The sequence below is a fragment of the Globicephala melas genome, chromosome 11 (genome assembly GCF_963455315.2).
Source record: "Globicephala melas chromosome 11, mGloMel1.2, whole genome shotgun sequence".
NCBI classification, from domain to species: Eukaryota; Metazoa; Chordata; class Mammalia; order Artiodactyla; family Delphinidae; genus Globicephala; species Globicephala melas.
The window spans coordinates 62,549,043-62,568,090 of NC_083324.2; the positions used below are offsets into that span (position 1 = coordinate 62,549,043).

Genomic DNA, 19,048 nt, shown 5'->3' on the forward strand with positions numbered 1-19,048 from the left:
AGTTTGCCCAGCTTCAAGACCGAAGAAAGAGCCCGGAGTCAGCAACAGAGACATCAATGGCTTAATGGATTGGGGAGCTTACACACCAGAAGCAAGGTCCTAGAGCGACACCCCACTATGTGGCAGTCTTTGCTGCGGTTGGGGGGTGGGGGGTAGGAGGGATGTGTGTGCTGGGGGCAGGTTACCAGTTACAGGGGGAACTGAAGTCCGCTTGGCCATGGATTACCAGGGAAACTAGCAGAGGGGCACCTCTCACCACCCCTTTGATAAGTATCATGGTAGAGATGTTCTTATCTAAAGTTAAAACAATCACTAGCTGGAGGAGGGCCAAGTATGTATCAATAGGAAGGTCAGTCATAGGAGTAGGTGTAGGTGAAGCAGGTATTGGTCGAGCAGGGGATGTACAGGCAACAAGAGAATAGCTGTCTTGGATGCCCTGATCATACATATGACATATTCCCTGTCCAGTAGGAAAAGAGTTTTTAAGAAAGCTAATGAGTTTTCGTTCTTTAAACTGAATTTTTAAGAAATCTAGACAGGGGACTAAGAACTCTGCAGTTTAATATTAATATTGGTACAGATATATAACTAGCCTCACATGGACAGGAAATAAGATGCTATGGAGAGGAGACCGGGATCGGATGACTAAGAGAACACGAGGAAAAGAAAAACAGGACAAAGTAGGGGCCCTAACCTCACCCTCCTATCATAAGCTCCAGAAGCGTACCACAGACTGAGTGTACTAGACAGCTGTATATCTCTGTGTTCATGGTAACTGCAAATAAAGTGATACTAACCATTGTATATATCCAGTTCGTCTCAACTAATCATTCTGATGACCTTAGAAACCCTTGCAAGGATTTAAGGAAAGGCACCCACGTAACACTCAGAATTAATCCTGATCCATGTAGACCAAGATTTCTCACCCTTGGCGCTGCTGACATTCTGAGATGGATGATTCTTCATGTGGATTGTAGGATAATTTGCATGTAGGATAAGTTGCATTTTAGATGAGTTGATTTTTTTCCCCCAAAGGTACCTATTACATTTCAGGCTAAGTACTAAAATAAATGGCAGGGGTATCGTGTGTGGAAAAATACCTTCAGGAAGTAAAATTACGTTATTCCTTTTTTTTTTTTTTTTTCTTTTAGGAACTGATCTTATCAAAGCAAAATTGCTCAATATTAAGTACAATTGCCTTTTCAAGTATATGTAACTACAGTTAGCACCTTTTCACATCTCATCATCCACAAATGATGGGCTGCTGTGTGCCAAAGGTGAATTATTTGATGCTATCTAATCTACAATGAAGTTTACATATGTCTGTGTGAACCAGTGTAAGCGAAATGGGAGGGAAGGGGTGTAGACTAACATTAGGGATCTTTAAAAGGGTAAATACATGCTTGAAAAACCTTATTCTCCTTTTGACAGTGGGCCTACTTTGACCATAATAATTATCCATGCCAGCTATTGTGAAACAGTTTATACTACATGTGACAAGCACAGTTTTTGGTTTTGTTTTTGGCTTTGTTTTTAAATGCAAGGTCCCATAATTTATAACAATAGCTAGAACATTTGGAATAAAAACCACTGGATAACGTCAAGCGTCTCCAATTTCTGCATGAAGGACACTGATTTCCAGTAAGGGATTAGCCTACTGCTCATTCCTTCCTGTCTTCCTGGATCGCCCCTCATCCCTACGTTCCTCTTTTTTTCTTTAGCACTCATTTAGAGCTAACCACTTGAGATCATACTCAGTAAGATTTGCTCTACACTAATAAGGGGGGGTGAATACCCAAAACAAGATTAGCCATGCAGTGATACTGAACATGGGTAAAAGGTATGTTACACTATGTTCTCCCTACTTCTGTGCTTGTTTGGAAATGTCCATCAAAAAAAGCTGTGTCTTGGGCTTCCCTGGTGGTGCAGTGGTTGAGAGTCTGCCTGCCGATGCAGGGGACACGGGTTCGTGCCCCGGTCCGGGAGGATCCCACACGCCGCGGAGCAGCTGGGCCCGTGAGCCATGGCCGCTGCGCCTGCGCGTCCAGAGCCTGTGCTCTGCAACGGGAGAGACCACAACAGTGAGAGGCCCGCGTACCGCAAAAAAAAAAAAAAAAAAAAAGCTGTGTTTCTTTAACTATACTCCAGTGAAAAGAGTGAGTCTATGGAACTCAGCTACCACATTGCCCATCCCAATACATCTTCCCTAGCATCTCACAGGAAGACGATATTATTATTTAAAAAAGAAAAGAAGCTCACCTCTTTACGTGTGCTCTGGATCCCATCAAGTCATGTCTCCTGAGAGATCTTGCCTCTAAGGCATCCTTTCTCACTCCCACATCTTTAACCTCATCCCCAGCTGACTCCTACCCGTCTTCTTTACACACTCTCGCTTCCCCAGCTTAATAAAGGGCTTCCCTTGACAAGCACATCTTTAGTAACTCTACATGAAAATGAACATGTTTATACTTTTTAAATCCATATAAACTAAAAATTGGCTTTTAGAAACTAAGTTAAAAGAGGTGTTTCTTGGGACTTCCATGGCAGTCTGGTGGTTAGGACTCTGCGCTTCCACTGCAGCAGGTGTGGGCTGGATCCCTGGTCAGGGAACTAAGACCCCGCATACAGCACAGTGCGGCCAAAAAAAAAGGTTTTGTTTTCTTTTTACTAAAAATAGCAATTGCGCGTCTCAGCATCATGCGTTAGAAATACTACACAATACAAAAAGGTTTGCACTTTTTTAACTAATCTAGTAGTATTAACATCAGAGAACGTTTAGGTTGGAAGGGAAACCACATTTCTTCCAGATTCTCATTGGAACAGGTGAAGAGGTAGGGGTCCCCTATGATACATACAACGTTGCTTAGCTCCACCCAGCTGCTTACCCTCTGAGCTAACATGAAGACCCCAATCTCTCGGCTACTGCTCTTCTATCATAAGGTCCTGGAGGCCTTCTTTAGTATAATCAATTCAGATTCAAAGTACAGTGAAATTGTAGGGAGAAACACCTTTCCACAGCTTTTGGATTTTGTATTACATACACTCAAGTTAACTGTCTTTCTACCAATTAATGAAAATAAAAAGAAAGTCTTAAGCCCCTCACTAGCAGACCAGAGGTCTTTGGGGGGAAGGGTGTGTCAAAGCAGGAAGGCTGTAGGGCAGGAAGCATCAAGAACCAAGAGTCCCACTGCAGGAGGCCATCAGCTTCACGCAGGATGTGAAGTGCAGCAGAAAGTGCACAGGCTTTGAAATCACACTGGAGTTCCAAGTCCCTGCGTAGCAACTACCTGTTGCTATTACTGGATCTCAGTTGCCTCGTCCATAAAACGAGACAACAACCAGGACTGCCTCACAGATTTCCAAATCAAAGAGCGTGGCATTAAGCAGGTGCGCCATAAAGAGTTAGGTACTGACACCGCCTAAGAGACCATCTAGGGGATGCTCAGGCCAAACGGAGCAGTAAAGGCTGGTGCGGGTGACCGCAAGTAGCCTGAACCTCAGAGAGCCCTAGGCACAGCCCCTCTGCTGTCCTCATTCGCCCTGTGCAAGGCCAGCTCCGGGTTCTCCGCGGAGCCGCTGACTCAGGGGAAACTGGGAGCGGCGTGGCCACAGGCAAACATATTTTTTTCCTCTTTGACCGGAGGCCCGAAAACCGACGAGACTGAAATGGCTGCCGCAACATCAGCAGCAGCAGCCCCGGAGGCAGGAGTGCAGGACCACACTTCCAACTTGGCCAGCCTCTCCGGGATTGACTTCTAGCTCTGAGCCGGCACAGAGTGCTGAGTCACGGCGAGGCGGCGCTGTGCGCGGGGGCCGGACCCGCGCAGTCACGTGTCGGGGGCTGGACCACAACACCGTCTCGGCGTGCAGCGCCCGCGGCCGCACCGCTTCCTCGCGCGAACCGCCGGCTCTCCGAGCATGCTCAGAGCGGCGCCCGCTCCCCGCCCCTCGGTTCCACCGCCCGGATTTTCCGGGCGGCCCTGGGGGCGGAGCTTTCGGCCTCCCTGGATACCCCGAGCGCAGGATGCGGTGTTTGTACTGTCGCTGGGTTCCGGCCCAGTGGGTCTTGCTGTTTTGTGCAGAACTGTCCGGGAATCCACCTTTGGTCAAGGCTGATTCTGCACGATATGCGCGCCTTCTTTTCGCTTTAGCCATCATTAAGGCCTTAAACGTTCTGTGCGGGGCTGTCTGCAGAAAACCCTCTCCCACAAGTCGAAACCCAGTCTTGGGTGCAATCTACAGAATGAAATCGAGAAGTAAACCAAAGAAAATGCAAAACACTGTCAAATAGAGGGGAATGACTTGTTAAATATGACGTCTGTTGATCTGTAGTTGTTTTTTCCCCTTGTAACAGCAATTACAAGTCACCCTGGAGGTCAATTAATTTAAGTAATATACTATAACATATCCAAAATACTAGTATAGAAACATGTAATCAATATAAAATTACTAATGAGATATTTACATTCTTTGTGTGTACTAAGTCTTTGAATCTGGTGTGTGTATTACACTCAGCTCATTTCCAGTCCAATAAATTTTCTTTGGAAATACTTGATCCGTATTTAGAGTTCATAAAATTTACAGATGAAAAAGTGGATTTCACATTCCCAATCTGTTCCAGATTTACTTAGAAGCTTTCCAGTAGCCAAATGGAACATCAATTTTACAATTCCTATTTTACTGGATTAAAACAAAAGTAAAATTCACTTTCTCAAATTAGCCACATTTCAAATGGTCAACCATATGTGGCTGATGGCTATTGTATTGAACAATGCCAGGGTATGCAGATGTGAGATGAGATTATGAGAATTACAAAATGATCCTTTGGATGCCTCGCCTGGACGTGAATGCCTCGTGAAACAGTGACCAATACTATCCCTCCCTCCCCATCTCCACACTGCCTCTTTCCATTTATACAAAGCACTTTTCTAGAGTTAAAGATACAAAAGGCGTGAATCATCTCTATCCCAGAGGAAGTCACTACCTAGTGTGGAAATATTTTTTAAATGATTCTATCATAACGTAGAAATAGTGACATGTACAAGTGCAACCAAAAGACAGAGAGGAGTAACTGGGACTCAAAGAATGAACAGGATTGTGTCAGGTGAAGAATTCCAAGCAGAAGAAACAGCAGAAAGCCAGGACCGCACAGGTCTAGTGAGGTTGGTGGGGAGGGTACAAGGAAGAGGGGGCTGTGGACAAAGTAGAATGAGGCTTGGTTTTTATCCTGGCTGTTGAAACAGATGATTGAAACCTCATCTACTGAGCTTCAAACCCCCTCACATCCCCACCCACACTCCAGACACATACACATACACCCCTGTGGACATTACAGCCAGACCTTGGGTATCCATGTCCCCAAGCCCTGAGATGGGCACAGCCAACATGAAGGGTGTGGGAGAAGAGACTTCTAGGATCGTGTACCCATTTGTCAGTCATTAAGTGGTCACTAAATGTTAACTTTGTGGTGTGAGGGAAGAGGGCAAGTAAGTACACACTTTCTGGTCTCAGTACACATATGATCTAGTTGCCGTCACTTTTCCCCTGATCTGTCATCTCATTGCTCTTTTGACATATTTTTTGAACAACTACTTGGGGGCGAGGTACCTCCTTCCTTCCCTTTCCTGCCAGGATAAGGCTAACCCCAGCTGTTTCTAAAACCTTCCACCCCGTGGTAAGCTCACATGAGCATCATTTTAATCACTTGATGGTTGAATCCTAGGTTTGGATGGGGGATATACTTTGGAGATGATTCCTTCTAACGATCCTTATGGAAATGTTGACAAAGCTCCTTTGGTTGCAGTGAATGGTGTCTGTGCCATCCAAAGAACATATGTCGTCAAATAAATAGTTAGAGACTACACAAATAATATGTACACGTCTAAAAACCTGGAGACAAATTTTCTTGCCACACCCTGCTGCTCTCACCCTGGTTTTATAAGTGTGAGGCGCTTCTCTCCATAAAAAATAATATGGTGGATTCTTCATTTATTCGAATAATCAAACTTCTTCCCCAACGCAGAGTTTCTCTCTTTGGATTAGAGAAAACGGATTTTTACACATCGCGTTTGCTTAAAGCGAGGCCGACCCCGGCCTGGTGAGGCCCTCCCCTTGGACTCCGCCCTAACCACGCCTGCGCACGCCTACCCTACAGCCTCCGAGTCTCTGCGGGTGCTCGGCCACGCCTCCTCGGCCGCACCGCCTCCTTTCCCCGCCCCAAGCCCGCAGTCTATAAAATCCGGAGCGGCGGATCGAGCTGGGGAGCGGCGAGCGGTTGGGAGCACTGGGCATGCTCAGCGGCGCAGGTTTTGGTCACAAGTAGGAAGGAGGTAGTGCAGGACACCGGCAAAGAGAAGCGGGAGCCACCGCTGTGCCGGGGCTGTGGGCACCGCCGCCTCGCAGCAGGAACAGGGCGGGAGCCGGAGCGGGTGAGGGGCCAGGCCGTCGGGCAGAGGGCCGTCCAGCCGGCCCCCCCCGGTCCGCAGCCTCCGTCCGCGCGGTACACCCAGCCCCTGGGTCGGTCCCCCGGGCGGCGAGGAACTCGCGCGGGGGAGCCGGAGCGGACCGGACCCTTCCTCCGCCGGCTGCGGCCCGAGGGCGCCCCCTCGGGGCTGAGCCGCCGCCGCCTTCCGCGGGGAGCTGAGTGTCCGGCCCGCGCCGCGCGCCGGGAGCCCGGAGCGGCCGCCGCCGGCCCAGAGGGCGAGGAGAGGGGGCGGCCATGGGGCTACTGTCCCAGGGCTCGCCACTGAGCTGGGAGGAGACCCAGCGCCACGCCGACCACGTGCGGCTGCACGGGATCCTCCAGTTCCTGCACATCTACCACGCCGTCAAGGACCGGCACAAGGACGTGCTCAAGTGGGGCGACGAGGTGAGCGCCCGGCCCCCGCTGCTCCGCGCCCCTTTGTTCGGCGAGGCCCCTGCGCCCTCGATCCGCGCCCTGCGCTGCCCTGAGGGTCCCCGCCGCGCCCCCGAGGGTCCCCGCCGAGCCCGCGGGCGTCCAGCGCTGTCCAGGGCCGTGCTCCGAGCCTTTGGCCGGACTTCTCTCTCCCATTCATTCATTCGAGGTTCGTTTCCATTCAGCAAGTGCGGAGTAGGCGCTCGGAGGGCGTGAGCGTGCAAAAGTGTGACACTGGGTGCCTGGAGGAGTTTTCAGGCTGGGGTGTCTGCCCGCCGCCTATCGACCCACGGTCCCGTCTCAAAATGCCATTAACGTGAAAGGGACTAAAGTTGTCCTAGAAGGCCGGTTGCTGTTAGGAATCAGGTCTTCAGGATTTCACTTCCGCCCCACCTTATCCTGGTGCCTTTTAAACCTCCAGCTTCTCCTCATCAACCACCCCCCGACCACCACTTTATAGATATAAATTTAAAAAATCATGGCTTGGTTTAATTCTAACTGGGAACTCTGAGAGCTTCAAAATTAGGATCTGTTAGTGTCTTTCCATGGCCCAGATCTAGTATATAAACTTTCCGAATCTGTGCTTCCACATGTGTGCTGCTTCGAAGTGAAATGCCTCTAGATTCTCAATATTGAACCATTGTTTATTGGAATGATTTGGAAAGCACTGCCTCCTGTTAGTTTTAAAGTCTTTTCTGCCAAAGCGTTTTATGCCTTTCCTTCCTGTTTTTTTAAAAAAGACGTGTATATACAGTTCAAATAATCAAATGACTTCTGGAAAGGTTCGTTTATATTTTTCGTGTTTTTACCTTTTGCCTTCCATGGCTTGCTCAGGTGTAAATAATTTATCTCCTTGTCAGTGTTATCACTCTTTACCTATGTGTCAAGGTGCTGCTACACCAGTGCCGAATCTCTCTCCTTGCAAAAAGTTAGTTTTTCTATGATTGGAAAATAATTCTGCCTGTCATTTGAAGGAATTGTGCTCTTGTAAGCTAGAAAAGTATCATGACTAGTAATTCACATTTCTACTGTAAGTGGTTTGCCATACTTTATTGGACAGAAGAGGGGTACAGTATGTTTGGTGATGATTCTTCAGTTTTAGACTAAAACTCTTTTTTTTTTTTTTTTACAGCATCCGACATTTTATATATTCGTGTATTGTGTTTATTTTATGATCTATCCTCTGTTCCCTCTAGATGTTTTTTTCTCTCCCACACCTCCCTTTCCTTTTTTTCCACTAACAAACCCATGTCCTTTGGAATGGGGAGTTTACTGTTTAACAGAAACCATGGAGTAGAAAAGTTATCTTAGATTTAAAAAATAACCCACTGATTATTTATTATTACTTTAAATTCTGCTTCAGTCATGTCTGGGTAGAGTGTAAGATTTTCAAAAAGAATAAAATTCCTGCCTGCCAGTATTGACAGTCCTCTTGGAAATAAGCAGTATGACCCAAGGGGAAGAATTGAGATTGTGAAGACTTCCCCCGTGGTTAAGAAAAAAGCCCCACTCTTCCTACTCCTGGAATAGGACTTCATTGAAAGCTTGGTCTCCCCCAGTTTGATTCTGTAAATCAAACAGGGGCTAACTCTCCGTTGTGGTACCTCTGCATCTCTGGACAGCGATGTGACTTGGGTGGGGGAGCGGGGGTTGTCTCACACCTAAGCATTTGCTGATGCTTCTGTTCCTCCAGCATCATGTAAAGGTAATCACTCTTATGTTACAGAAAATTACTTTTCAAACTGGAGATCATGATCCATTAGTGGGTTGAGAAATAAATTTAGAAGATTTTAGAAGTCTGAAATTCGTTGTTTCTTTACAGCATCTGACATTTTGACCCTTGAAAAACTAGAGTCTGAACTGCTCAGGTTTACTTATATGAGGTTTTTTTGTCGGATAGTGAATACAGCCTGATCCACAGTTGGCTGAATCCACAGATGCTGAATGGAAGGCCAACTATGGGACTTGAGCCTCTGCGGATTTTGGTGTCTCTGGCGGGTCCTGGCACCAGTCCCTTGTGGATACCGAGGGACTACTGTGTATTATTTGTGTATTGTGTGTATTTTATGATCTCTCCTCTCCCCTTAGATTTTTTTCTCTCCGAGACTTTAAAAATGGAAATGGGGTAGGATGAAGAGTATTGGTTTATCACACGTAGTGAGAATATTATGTCAAACTTGAGTTATTTGAGAGTGTGTGTAGGGGTGGTATATTGGGTGCATGTAAATTATTTCTTACTGTGGTTGCAGTTATGGGGTTTGAAAGTCAGAGTCCCACATTTATCATGGCAGGCCTCCCTGACGAGGTGAGCCTCTGAGAAAGAGCAGGCCGTTAACACTCTTAGCCTTGCGCATAGTGGGAACTCCCTGTCACGTCTACTGAGTAAAAGTCTGCAGGCAGAATCAGCCTGCAAGTGAGCTTGTTTGGATGCAGAAGCCTAGGGAACAACCAAGAATCAGGCTGGGCCGATAAAAGTGGAGAAGGGTGTGGTGGGTGCCATGGCCCTGGAGATGAAGGATGGCCCCACCAGACAGAAAAGGGTGTTTGGGACGTGATATGTTGGGCTGGGTCAGCGTGATATCAAAGTACTGCTCTTTGTGGAAGTTTTGATGTTGCGCTTACAGGACCATGGACTCGGATTAAAAAAGGAAAGAAAGCAGCCTAAAGCTATCATTGTAGGTCTGGTTGGAAGGAGAGCCTGCCACTTTGGGAATGCTTGGCGCTAGGACAGTATTTGTCTCTGGTGGTATTTATCAGGAAGAACTTGGATTTGGAGTTGCACTTGTGTTGTATTCCAAGGCTTGCCAACCACCTTGGTGGTTGTGAACCTCAGTTTCCTCCTTTGGAAAATGAGAGGGTTGTTCCTCTTTGAAACTCGCCTGGGATCATCTTTAGACTGCTGAGTGAAGAGAAGGCTGCCACCAGTCACTGTGGTAAAAATGGTTGTATTGTACAAGTGTGTGTCTGCTGGCTTTTTGGAATTCAGAAGTATTTTCCTGTGAGAACCTTAGAAACAGGCAGATTCCCAGGTCAGCTTACAAATGCGAGTTTCGCCTTTAGTGTGGCTGGTCCCAACCCATTGATCATGCTGTTACTGTGGGTAGTCGAAGTTCTAACTCCCAGGTACTGGGAAGATATTTCATGCTGCCCCAGATGGGGGTGAGGGGGAGGTGAGATGGGTGTTCCTGGGGGCCCTGATGCCTGCTAAGCGTTCTTTTATGCAAAAAAGTAAGCACTTCTCTCTTCACAGCCCACACACAACTTTTTAGGTACAGATTTTGTAAGTTGGAGTATGCACATTAAAAGACAAACCTAGGAAGTTTATAAACACTGCAAATGTGGCAGTAAATTCGACTCTTGAATGCTTCCTAATATCCCTCTAGTGTCAGCTACCTGCCAGGCTCTTCAGCTACTCAGTGGCAGAGGCATATAAGAATTGAAATCTGTCTGACTTCACGGTCTACTTCTTAAATACATTACACCAGGTTTTGGAATATTTACAATGTATGAGATTTCATCAAATCTTTTTACAGAGTTCAAACTCTCCAGGTTACAGATGTGTCAGAAAAACATTTTAAAGGAAACATTTTTTCTGATTTTTCTTTTTTGCCTTTCAAAGGCAAGAAGGTCAATTGTACTCTAATGAGCAGATAAATCTATGAGAACTTTGAGAGAAATATACATCTTTAATATTTATAAGTGTGTTATTATCATGTGTAAAACCAATAAGAACTGAGATGGGATTTATAAAGGGCTGGCATATCATTCATAGTTAGAACTTCAAATTACCTATGTAGGTTAAGAATGCTTACATGACTAATTAGAAAATGCATAGCTTGTTAATCAGTAAGCTTATGATCCTATAGCAAAAATAACATCCTGAGCTATAAATCTAGAATGGACAAAAGCATAGTCATTTGAGTCTAATTGAAGGTTCTGTGTAGCTTTGGACGAAGTGCTTATCTCAGTTTTGTCATCTGTAAAATGGGGAGAGTAATACCTTCCTTATAGAGTTAGTAAGATTAAATGAGATAATGTTGTTGGAATGGTTTACAAGTAAGTGCCTAGTCTTTTAAGTAAGACTCATAAATGTTCACTTGGGAATGTTTAAATACCCAGGATATCTCATTTAAAATATATCATTTAAATAGCCATGGTTATTGGGGAATGAGGCATTCCATGTTTGCCGGTTTTTAACTGAAATTTGCCCATTCAGATATAATTGTATTCCATTAGCTTAGTAATTGTTTATGGTATTTCTAAACTGCATTTCAGAATCTAAATTGTGTTTTTAAAATGCATTATTTGACAATGACTTCTTAGAATAAGGTACTGAGCAAAAATTACTCTGAGAATTCATGTCCCAATTCAGTTTGGGATTTTTTCCCCCTGTTCATTTCGTGTTATATAGTTTTATGTGGGCTTTCTTTTTAAACCAATTTCATTGAATTATAATTTACATACAATAATATGCACCCACTTTAAACATAGAGCTCAATGACTTCTAACAAGTGTATACAACCAGATATCTGCAACCACAGTCAAAACAAAGAAATAGGAAACATTTGTGTACATATAACACTTCCATCACCTCCAGATGTTCCCTTGTGCCCTTTGCAGACGTGTGAGACACACAGCACCCCAGGTGATTGTGATGCGTCAGGCACCATCTTTGGGAAGCTGCCCTAGAGAATTAGGGTCGTTATTTATATGAAGAGAAGGGAAGAGAAGGGAAGGATTCCAGGCAAGTGAACAGTGTAATAAAGGCAGAAAGGTGAGAAATAGCATTGGTGTGTGAGCGTTCTGTGTCTGGTGGTGTTGTCAGTGCGGTGAACAGGTAGGATTAGTTTGTAGAGGTCTTTGGATACGTAGAGGTTTTGATGTACTTTAAATATGGCGAAAACACAATGGGAGGAAAATGTTTATTCCTTCTGCACACGTGGCTCCCCTAAGAACATGTTTCTGGACTCCTGAACAAGTTACTGTGACCCCACCACATCACTGTTGAATTCTTCTTTGTGAAGAGGAATGTCCAGGATATCACTTCTAAAGGTACCACTTCTAGGAATGTCTAGCAGTGGTGTTAGCAAATGTACTAAATAGAACTCTGTAGCTTCATTTTGAAGGAGAAACCTAGGTAATGTTCAGTGTAAGGCCCCATATCTTGAGAAAAGATGTCAGAATATTATCTGAGCCTCTAACATAGAATTTGTGTTTCTGTCTAGGAAATCTTTCATTATCTAAGGTTTTCTCCTGTATTTTCCTCTAGAAGTTTTATGGTCTTAGGTTTACATTTAGGTCTATGATCCTTTTGGAGTTCACTTTTGTATATGATGCAGGGTATGGATTTTTGGGTTTGGTTGCTTTCGCACAGTGCCCCAGCACTACTTGTTGAAAAGACTATCTTTTCTCCACGGCCGAAGGCCCTTGCACATTTGTCTAATATCAGTTGTCTATGTGTGGTTTCATTTCTGGACTCTTTGTACTGTTCCATTGCTCTATTTGTCCTTATGCCAATACCACACTTTTTATTGCTATAATTTATAATAAACTGTGAGATCAGGTAGTCTTACCTCTCCAACTTTGCTCTTTTTCAACTCATTTTGACTCTTTTAGGTCCTTTGAATTTACACATGAATTTTAGAACATCTTGGCAGTTTCTACCCAAAACAAACCCTAGTGGGATGTTGACCGTGGTTGCGTTGAATCTGTAGATTGTTTGGGGAGAATTGACATCTTAACCATGCTTCCAGCCCATGAACAAGTATATCTCTCCACTTGTTTAATTTCTCTCATCAGTGTTTTGTAGTTTTCAGTGGACAAGTCTTTCATGTCTTTTGTCAGATGTATCACTGAGTGTTTCATATTTTTTTATTGTATATGGTATTATTCTTTAAGTTATAATTTCTGATTGTTGTTGCTAATATATTAAAATAAAATTGATTTTGTGTATTTATCTTGTATCCTGCAACCTTACTATACTGCTTTTGAACATAGGGAATACAGTTCTAGTAACTGTTTTAATGTCTTTGCTAATTCTATCATCTCTGTCATTTAAAGTCAGGTTCACTTGACTTTTTCTCTACATTTTGAGTAGGTTTCTCTGCTTCTTTGCATGCCTGGTAGTCTTTGATTGGATGCCAGACATTGTGAATTTTACCTCGTTGGGTGCTTGATATTTGCGTTTTCCTAAACGTATTCTTAAGCTTTGTTCTGGAATATAGTTATTTGGAGATGGTTTGATCCTTTCAGGTCTTGCTTTTACAATTTATTCAGCAGGTCCGGAAGAGTGTCACTTTAGGGCTAATTATTCTCTTCTGCCAAGGCAAGGCCTTCAGGGCTACCTTCCTCAATGCCCTGAACTAGGAGTTATTCCATTCTGGGGGGGGGGGAAGGCACCCTGTCCCAGCTTTGGGTCCTCACCTCTCACGTGTGGGTCGATTTACTACCAAGTCCTTAAGGGGGGACCCTCTGCACATCTCCGGAATTGTCTGTGCAGCTCTCTTCTCTTTGGTACTTGGTCCTGTGACCTCAAAATTACTTGGTTTCCTCAGATACTCAGCTCTATCTCTTCAATTCAGGGAGTCCTTCCCCCCACCAAACCCCCACTCCCACCGTGGGCTCTGCTTCACCTCCCTGCCCATGATCTAGTGCCTCTTGCCAGGCAGAAAGCTGGGGCATTTGCAGGGCTCACTCACTTTAAAATTGTCCCTCCTGTCACGGGGATCTCTGCCCTTTGTTATCTGATGTCCAGTGTCTTGAAAATTCTTTTATATATTTTCTCTCTTTCTCTTTTTTTTTTTTTTCAGGGTGGGGGGTGTGAAATTGATCGCTATTACTCCATCTTGAACCGAAGTGGAAGTCTTTCTACCTTTTCTCTGAGCTCTGCTCTCCTTTGTAAGCTTTGTCCAAAGGCTAGCTACCCTCATGGTTGTATCTCCAGCAACCTAGATATAGCCAAGTTTTTTAAGTCAGGATTTTCTTTGCCTTTATGCTGTAATGTTCATCGCTTAGTACCACTGTTATCATCCTATGACTGGGTATTTGGTGAAAACACAATTATTTTGAAGTTTGCATACATGTTTAAGAATGGGTTAACTTGAAGATGGGAGTGCAGCCGCAAGTCTTCCTCCAAACAGTCGTGTGATCTTAGATACAGAACTTAAATTCTTTGGACCACAATTTCCTCATCTGCAAGAATAATCAAAAAATTCTATCATTTGGTTTTGAATTGCATGCTTTTATATGTATATATAATTTCTAATTGTATCTTTTAACAATTTGACTGTTTCAGAATGCTTTAAATGCCACGCAACTTACAAAAATCAGGAAATGTGTACAAGAGACAGTAGAATCCGTTTCCTTATCCCGTCACCTTTTGGGTTTTAGGATTTTTCAAAGAGAACGTACTTTACTGGCTACTGAAAAAGTAATCTAATTACAAACCCATAGATATTAGGTTTCTAAAACCTTTTCCTTAACTTCCTAAGTAAACCTGTTTGAACCCCATAATGTTTCTATTAAAAAAAAAATAAAAACAAGATATCGCAGACTGTTTCCTTCAGAAAAACTGAGACTTAAGCTTCACTTACATGTGGCAAACACTAAAGGCTTTATTTCCATGATGGATGACTTTTAAGTATTTATTGAGTGACTCCTGTTTATCAAGGACTTCCTGTGGTAGGTCATGGGGTTGAAGAGAGAAACCAAGAAAAGGGAGAAGCTCCCTGCCCTTGAAGAACTCCAGTGGCATGGCAGGGTCAGGGGACAGGCTGGAGAGAGGAGGGGAGGAGTTTACTCTCTGCCTGGAGATCCTGGGAGTCTTAGAGATGGGGGCGGAGTGGGGGACCTTCTGGGAGGATCTCAAAGGGAGACAGAGAGCGCAAGGGAAGGGTGTGTGCAGACGTGTGACTGTGAAGTGCCTGAAGTTGAGGATCACTGCCGTGGTGTGGGACCAGAGCAGGGTAAGGGGAGTGGCTAGAGGCTGAGGCTGTCGAAGGTCCTTTGTTTTTTGGGGTTTTTTTTTTGTTTTTGTAATTAATTTTTTTATATTGGACTATAGTTGATTTACAATATTGTTAGTTTTAGATGTACGACAAATTGATTCAGTTATACATATATCTTTTTTTAGAATTTTTGAATTTTATTTATTTTTTTATACAGCAGGTTCTTATTAGTTATCCATTTTATACATATTAGTGTATATATGTCAAGGTCTTTTGTAATGGACCATGCCAGGAGACGTGGTATTGTCAGTCCAGGAATCGTACCGGGAGACTGATCCTGGGTCTCTTCGGCGGTGGTGGGGAAAACGGGCTGGGAGGGTAACTAGAGGCTGGCAGCTCCCACTGCAGAGGTTACCTCGATACTGAGGGAGGGGAGAGAGTGTAGCCTGTGGGGATAGTTCCTGGGGAACTGCTTGGATCTTCTGGTTTGGGACCTCCTAGGTGAAGGAGCCCAGTGCTCATACAGTGGAGATGCGGAGTAGACAGTGCAGAGGGAGCTGGAGCAACATCTGAGCTGGCTGTGTGTGTGGCAGGGCAGCCACGGGCCTGAAGATGGGGTTAAAACCAAGGAGGAGAGCGAGATGACTAACCCAGAGAGGAAGCATGGCCATCCCCTCCGAACCCTGGTGATACACACGGAAGGACCTGGACGTGTGTGGGATCTGGAGAAGGACCAGTGGGGGCAGTAGGACTGCCCTGGGGGCAGGAAGGATGTCAGGCTTTCGAGAGGAGTGCAAGGATGGGAACCGAAGTGAAGCCAGAGTTGGCCGGTTAGGGGACTGGAGGCTTTGGCAGCGACCTATCTCGAACATACTAGAACTTGGGAAAAGAGCAAAAATTGGTTTCCAGCCAAAATAAATGGCTCAAAGCCCATGCATGTTTTCACAGCTTGTAGGGTCCTTGAAATCTTGGTTATGATTTTCAGAAAGAAACAGAATTGAATTGGGAAAGCATATGGGAAAGCATTTTGGTTACTTAGTAGCCACGGGGATTGTATATTGAAACTGATCATAAAGGACTGAGTAATTTAGAATGATGACCCTGCATCTCCTCCACTTAAGGGCTGGGTTTCTCAGACATTGTTTCAGATGTTTCAGGAGTTAAGGAAACATAAATAAGCATCAGACTTCTAGCCAAAAGAGCACATCTTTTATAGGTGTCCAGAAAACTTGGTTATCTAGGTTGGTATATTTTTGCAGCATTCATATGGCCACGGCTCTACTCTGTTGGACACTGTTTGGAGAGCTTGCTGTGTTCTTAGATGTTTGTGTCTGTTATGGTCAGGATTTAGTAATTAAACTTATTTCCACAACAAGATTACAAAAGAACCCCCAAACCAGATGTTCCTAATTACATAAATGTTCACACAAACCCACTGTCTTGTCTCCCATTCCCCAGGCCCTTTTTTCAGTCCTTTGGATTTAGTTAACACCTTCCTTTTTTTGTACTGGATGATGATTTAGCAGAGTTAAAACAAACCCTGAAGGCAAGAGCCTCCATGAAAGTTTACATTTTTTAATTTAAAAAGTTTTTTCGCTTGAAAGGATACGCTGAGCACTGTAAGCCTCAGAGGAACGTTAAAGAGGTTATTTGGGAGCGCTTCCCTCATTTCCCGCTAAAGCGTTCACGTATTTACGCAAGTCGGGCACTTGGAAGGCATATCGTCCAACACACCATGCGGCAGCAGCCCTGCCTGTGGTCCTCTCTCCATGGCTGTGTGAGTGGTATCCAGGGCTCAGGAGCTGCCGGCCCCAAAACACAGACAGCGAGAACTAGGAAGCAGGCAAAAGCCCTCTCGGTACAGAGTGCATGCACTTTACTCCTGGAAGCCTGTCTCAAGCCCTCACCCGGAGATTGCTCACTTTGTCCACAATTCCTGCAAGCTGGTCATTTCCTTCCACGGTTCAGGATGAACTACAAAAAATCAGTCGAGGCAGCAATCAGAGACCAAGTCGGAGAGCAGCTTGGAAAAGCAGATCTCAACACGGCAGCCGGTGCCTCCCAGGGCCTTGCTCTGTTAAAGAAATGAAATTGCCCCGAGTCTGAAGCCTTAATAAAAAAAGTGGAAGTATGTTTAGTATCTTCTTATTGTAGCAGAAGAGGATGTAATCAATTTTAGAAAGATTTCCACTGATGTATGCATACAATTAGGAGATCATGTGCTTAGAAGGGGTGAGCTTTAGGTAGCAAGACGATGCATTTGAAAAAAATTCCCTTCCTGGCAATGCAGTGTGTGTACTGTCTTATCTTTGAGAGGGAAAGAAAAATGGATGGTTTCATACCACAAGAACTTCTGGAAGAGTTTGATGACAGACATAGTAGTTTAGAGTTGGAAGGGACACTTTGTTAGATTAGGACATGTTCCAAATGTCCATAATTGTAATATTTGTGAGGAGAGAGGGGAAATTAAGACTGCTCTGGCCTGGGTAACCACTTCCACAACTCCACAAGGCACTAGTGTGGGTGGCACCCCTGGGCATGGGACAAGAGAGGTCCTAGTGTTGGGGGTTAGCCAAGGTTGCTCTGAAGAGGTAGCACGTGACTAGAGCCCATCAGGAGCCAGCTACTTGAGGGGCTGCGGTCAGAGCTTTCCAAGCAGAGAACAGCGGTGCTGTCCAGGCCCTGGAGTGGTTGACTGGCGGAGAAGCAGAAGGAAGGCCTGTGTGGGTGCAGCCTGGGGGGCGGGGCTGGAGTGGAGGGGCAGCACACGTGGTGAGGGTGCTAAGATGTGCTGAGTTTGAGCCATTTGAAAGTGTCCGGGAGGGGGGTGACTTGACCTGTGCCCACTGTCGCAGAGCTGGCGGTGTTCTGCATGAAGTCTTTCCTTTTACTGAGACCGCGAGTGCCTGAAACAAACACAGTGCGAAACAGTATTTGGGTGAAATAGTACTTCTTTTCCATGAATGACATATTCTGGTATTTATTACTCATTTCAACGTTTTTTGGTAATGTTGATTACAGGCCACCATGGACCCATAAGAACACTTAAAAGACACTGTTCTGCCTCAATACGTGTGTCCCTGCCCGAGAGCTAGAAAATCATCACTAACACGTGAGGATATGTGTACTCAACTACCACTTTAGGCACTTGACACATTACTTTGTGTGCTCCTCCCTGGTGGCCCCTTGAGGTAGGCGTTATCCTCATTTTATAAAAGAAAAAAACACAGATGTTACTAAGATTCAAACTAGGCTTCAACCCGAGGCGAGGCTGGAGGTGGAAGGGAAAGGCGTAGAGTGTGGGGTGGGGTAACAAGGCAGGTGGGCTGCTTTGCTAAAGGTCTCGAGCAACAAGTGCAAGCGTCGGTGTTTTTGGTTACCAGATGATCAGTGGTTCCCTCCAAGTGAAATGCCAGCTACACTTTCAGATCTGAAAAGTCGAGGATGTGTGGTCAATTTCTCGGTCCGCAGGGCAAATGCTAACAGGTTTAGCAATGTGGCTGCGGCCTTTCCAGCTAATCTTCTGCTGGCAGCCTAGCCCTGTGAAAGGGCATGAGCCTCTGTGGGGATGAGGCTGACCTCACTTGATAGCTATGCTGCCAGGCGGACCTTGTCCCGGGCCGCACGTAGTGGGCCAGCATCAGAGCCCCAAGTCAGGAGCTCTGGTTTATCTCAAACAGAGATTGTAATCCTTTTCCAGGTATGGCAGGAAGGGGTTTGTCTTAGCACGTCTTGGATCCTGCAGACCCTGTCTTCAGCAGGTCAGAATTGCTCTCTTGGTGGGACCTGCCTCAGCATCCAGGCACCCTCAGATGCGGTTATGAAGGAGACCCTCACTGTGGTGGAATGGCATTGCACTTGGAGGTCTGGAATCGCTGTCGCCTGCCCCTGGGGGCCCAAGGGCCCCTCTGAGCACAGCAGTGACTTAGGAGTTGCACGTCCTGTTTCGGCACTGGGTCTAGGTCTCTTTAGAAAGCATCACCCTCCCTTTGTTGGGTGGGTTAATCTATCACCAGTTCCTAAGAACTAAAGCCCTGAATTTCTTATCTCTTGATGGTGGTCCCTGAATTTGGGCCAACTTCATCTCTAAACACACTTACAGGGACCTAGCTTGCTTTGTCAGTCACCTGCTCCAGGAGTGCCTGGGGCCCTGAGCCAGCCCTGCTGAAGCCCTGAGTTCTCCTTTACCTCGTGGGAGTCCTTCAGG

The 19,048-nt window shown here is 45.3% G+C and overlaps 1 protein-coding gene across 1 annotated transcript in view; it reads left to right on the forward strand.

Annotated features, from left to right (window-relative positions):
• The first annotated feature begins 6,272 nt into the window (after nt 1-6,272).
• The window catches only part of GCLC (glutamate-cysteine ligase catalytic subunit), a 38,215-nt gene continuing 25,439 nt past the window's right edge, over nt 6,273-19,048 (forward strand). Inside the window, exon 1 of the mRNA XM_030841001.2 lies at nt 6,273-6,868. Within this exon, the coding sequence (XP_030696861.1) occupies nt 6,719-6,868 (150 nt within the window). The 5' untranslated portion in view covers nt 6,273-6,718. The remainder of the gene's footprint in view (nt 6,869-19,048) is intronic.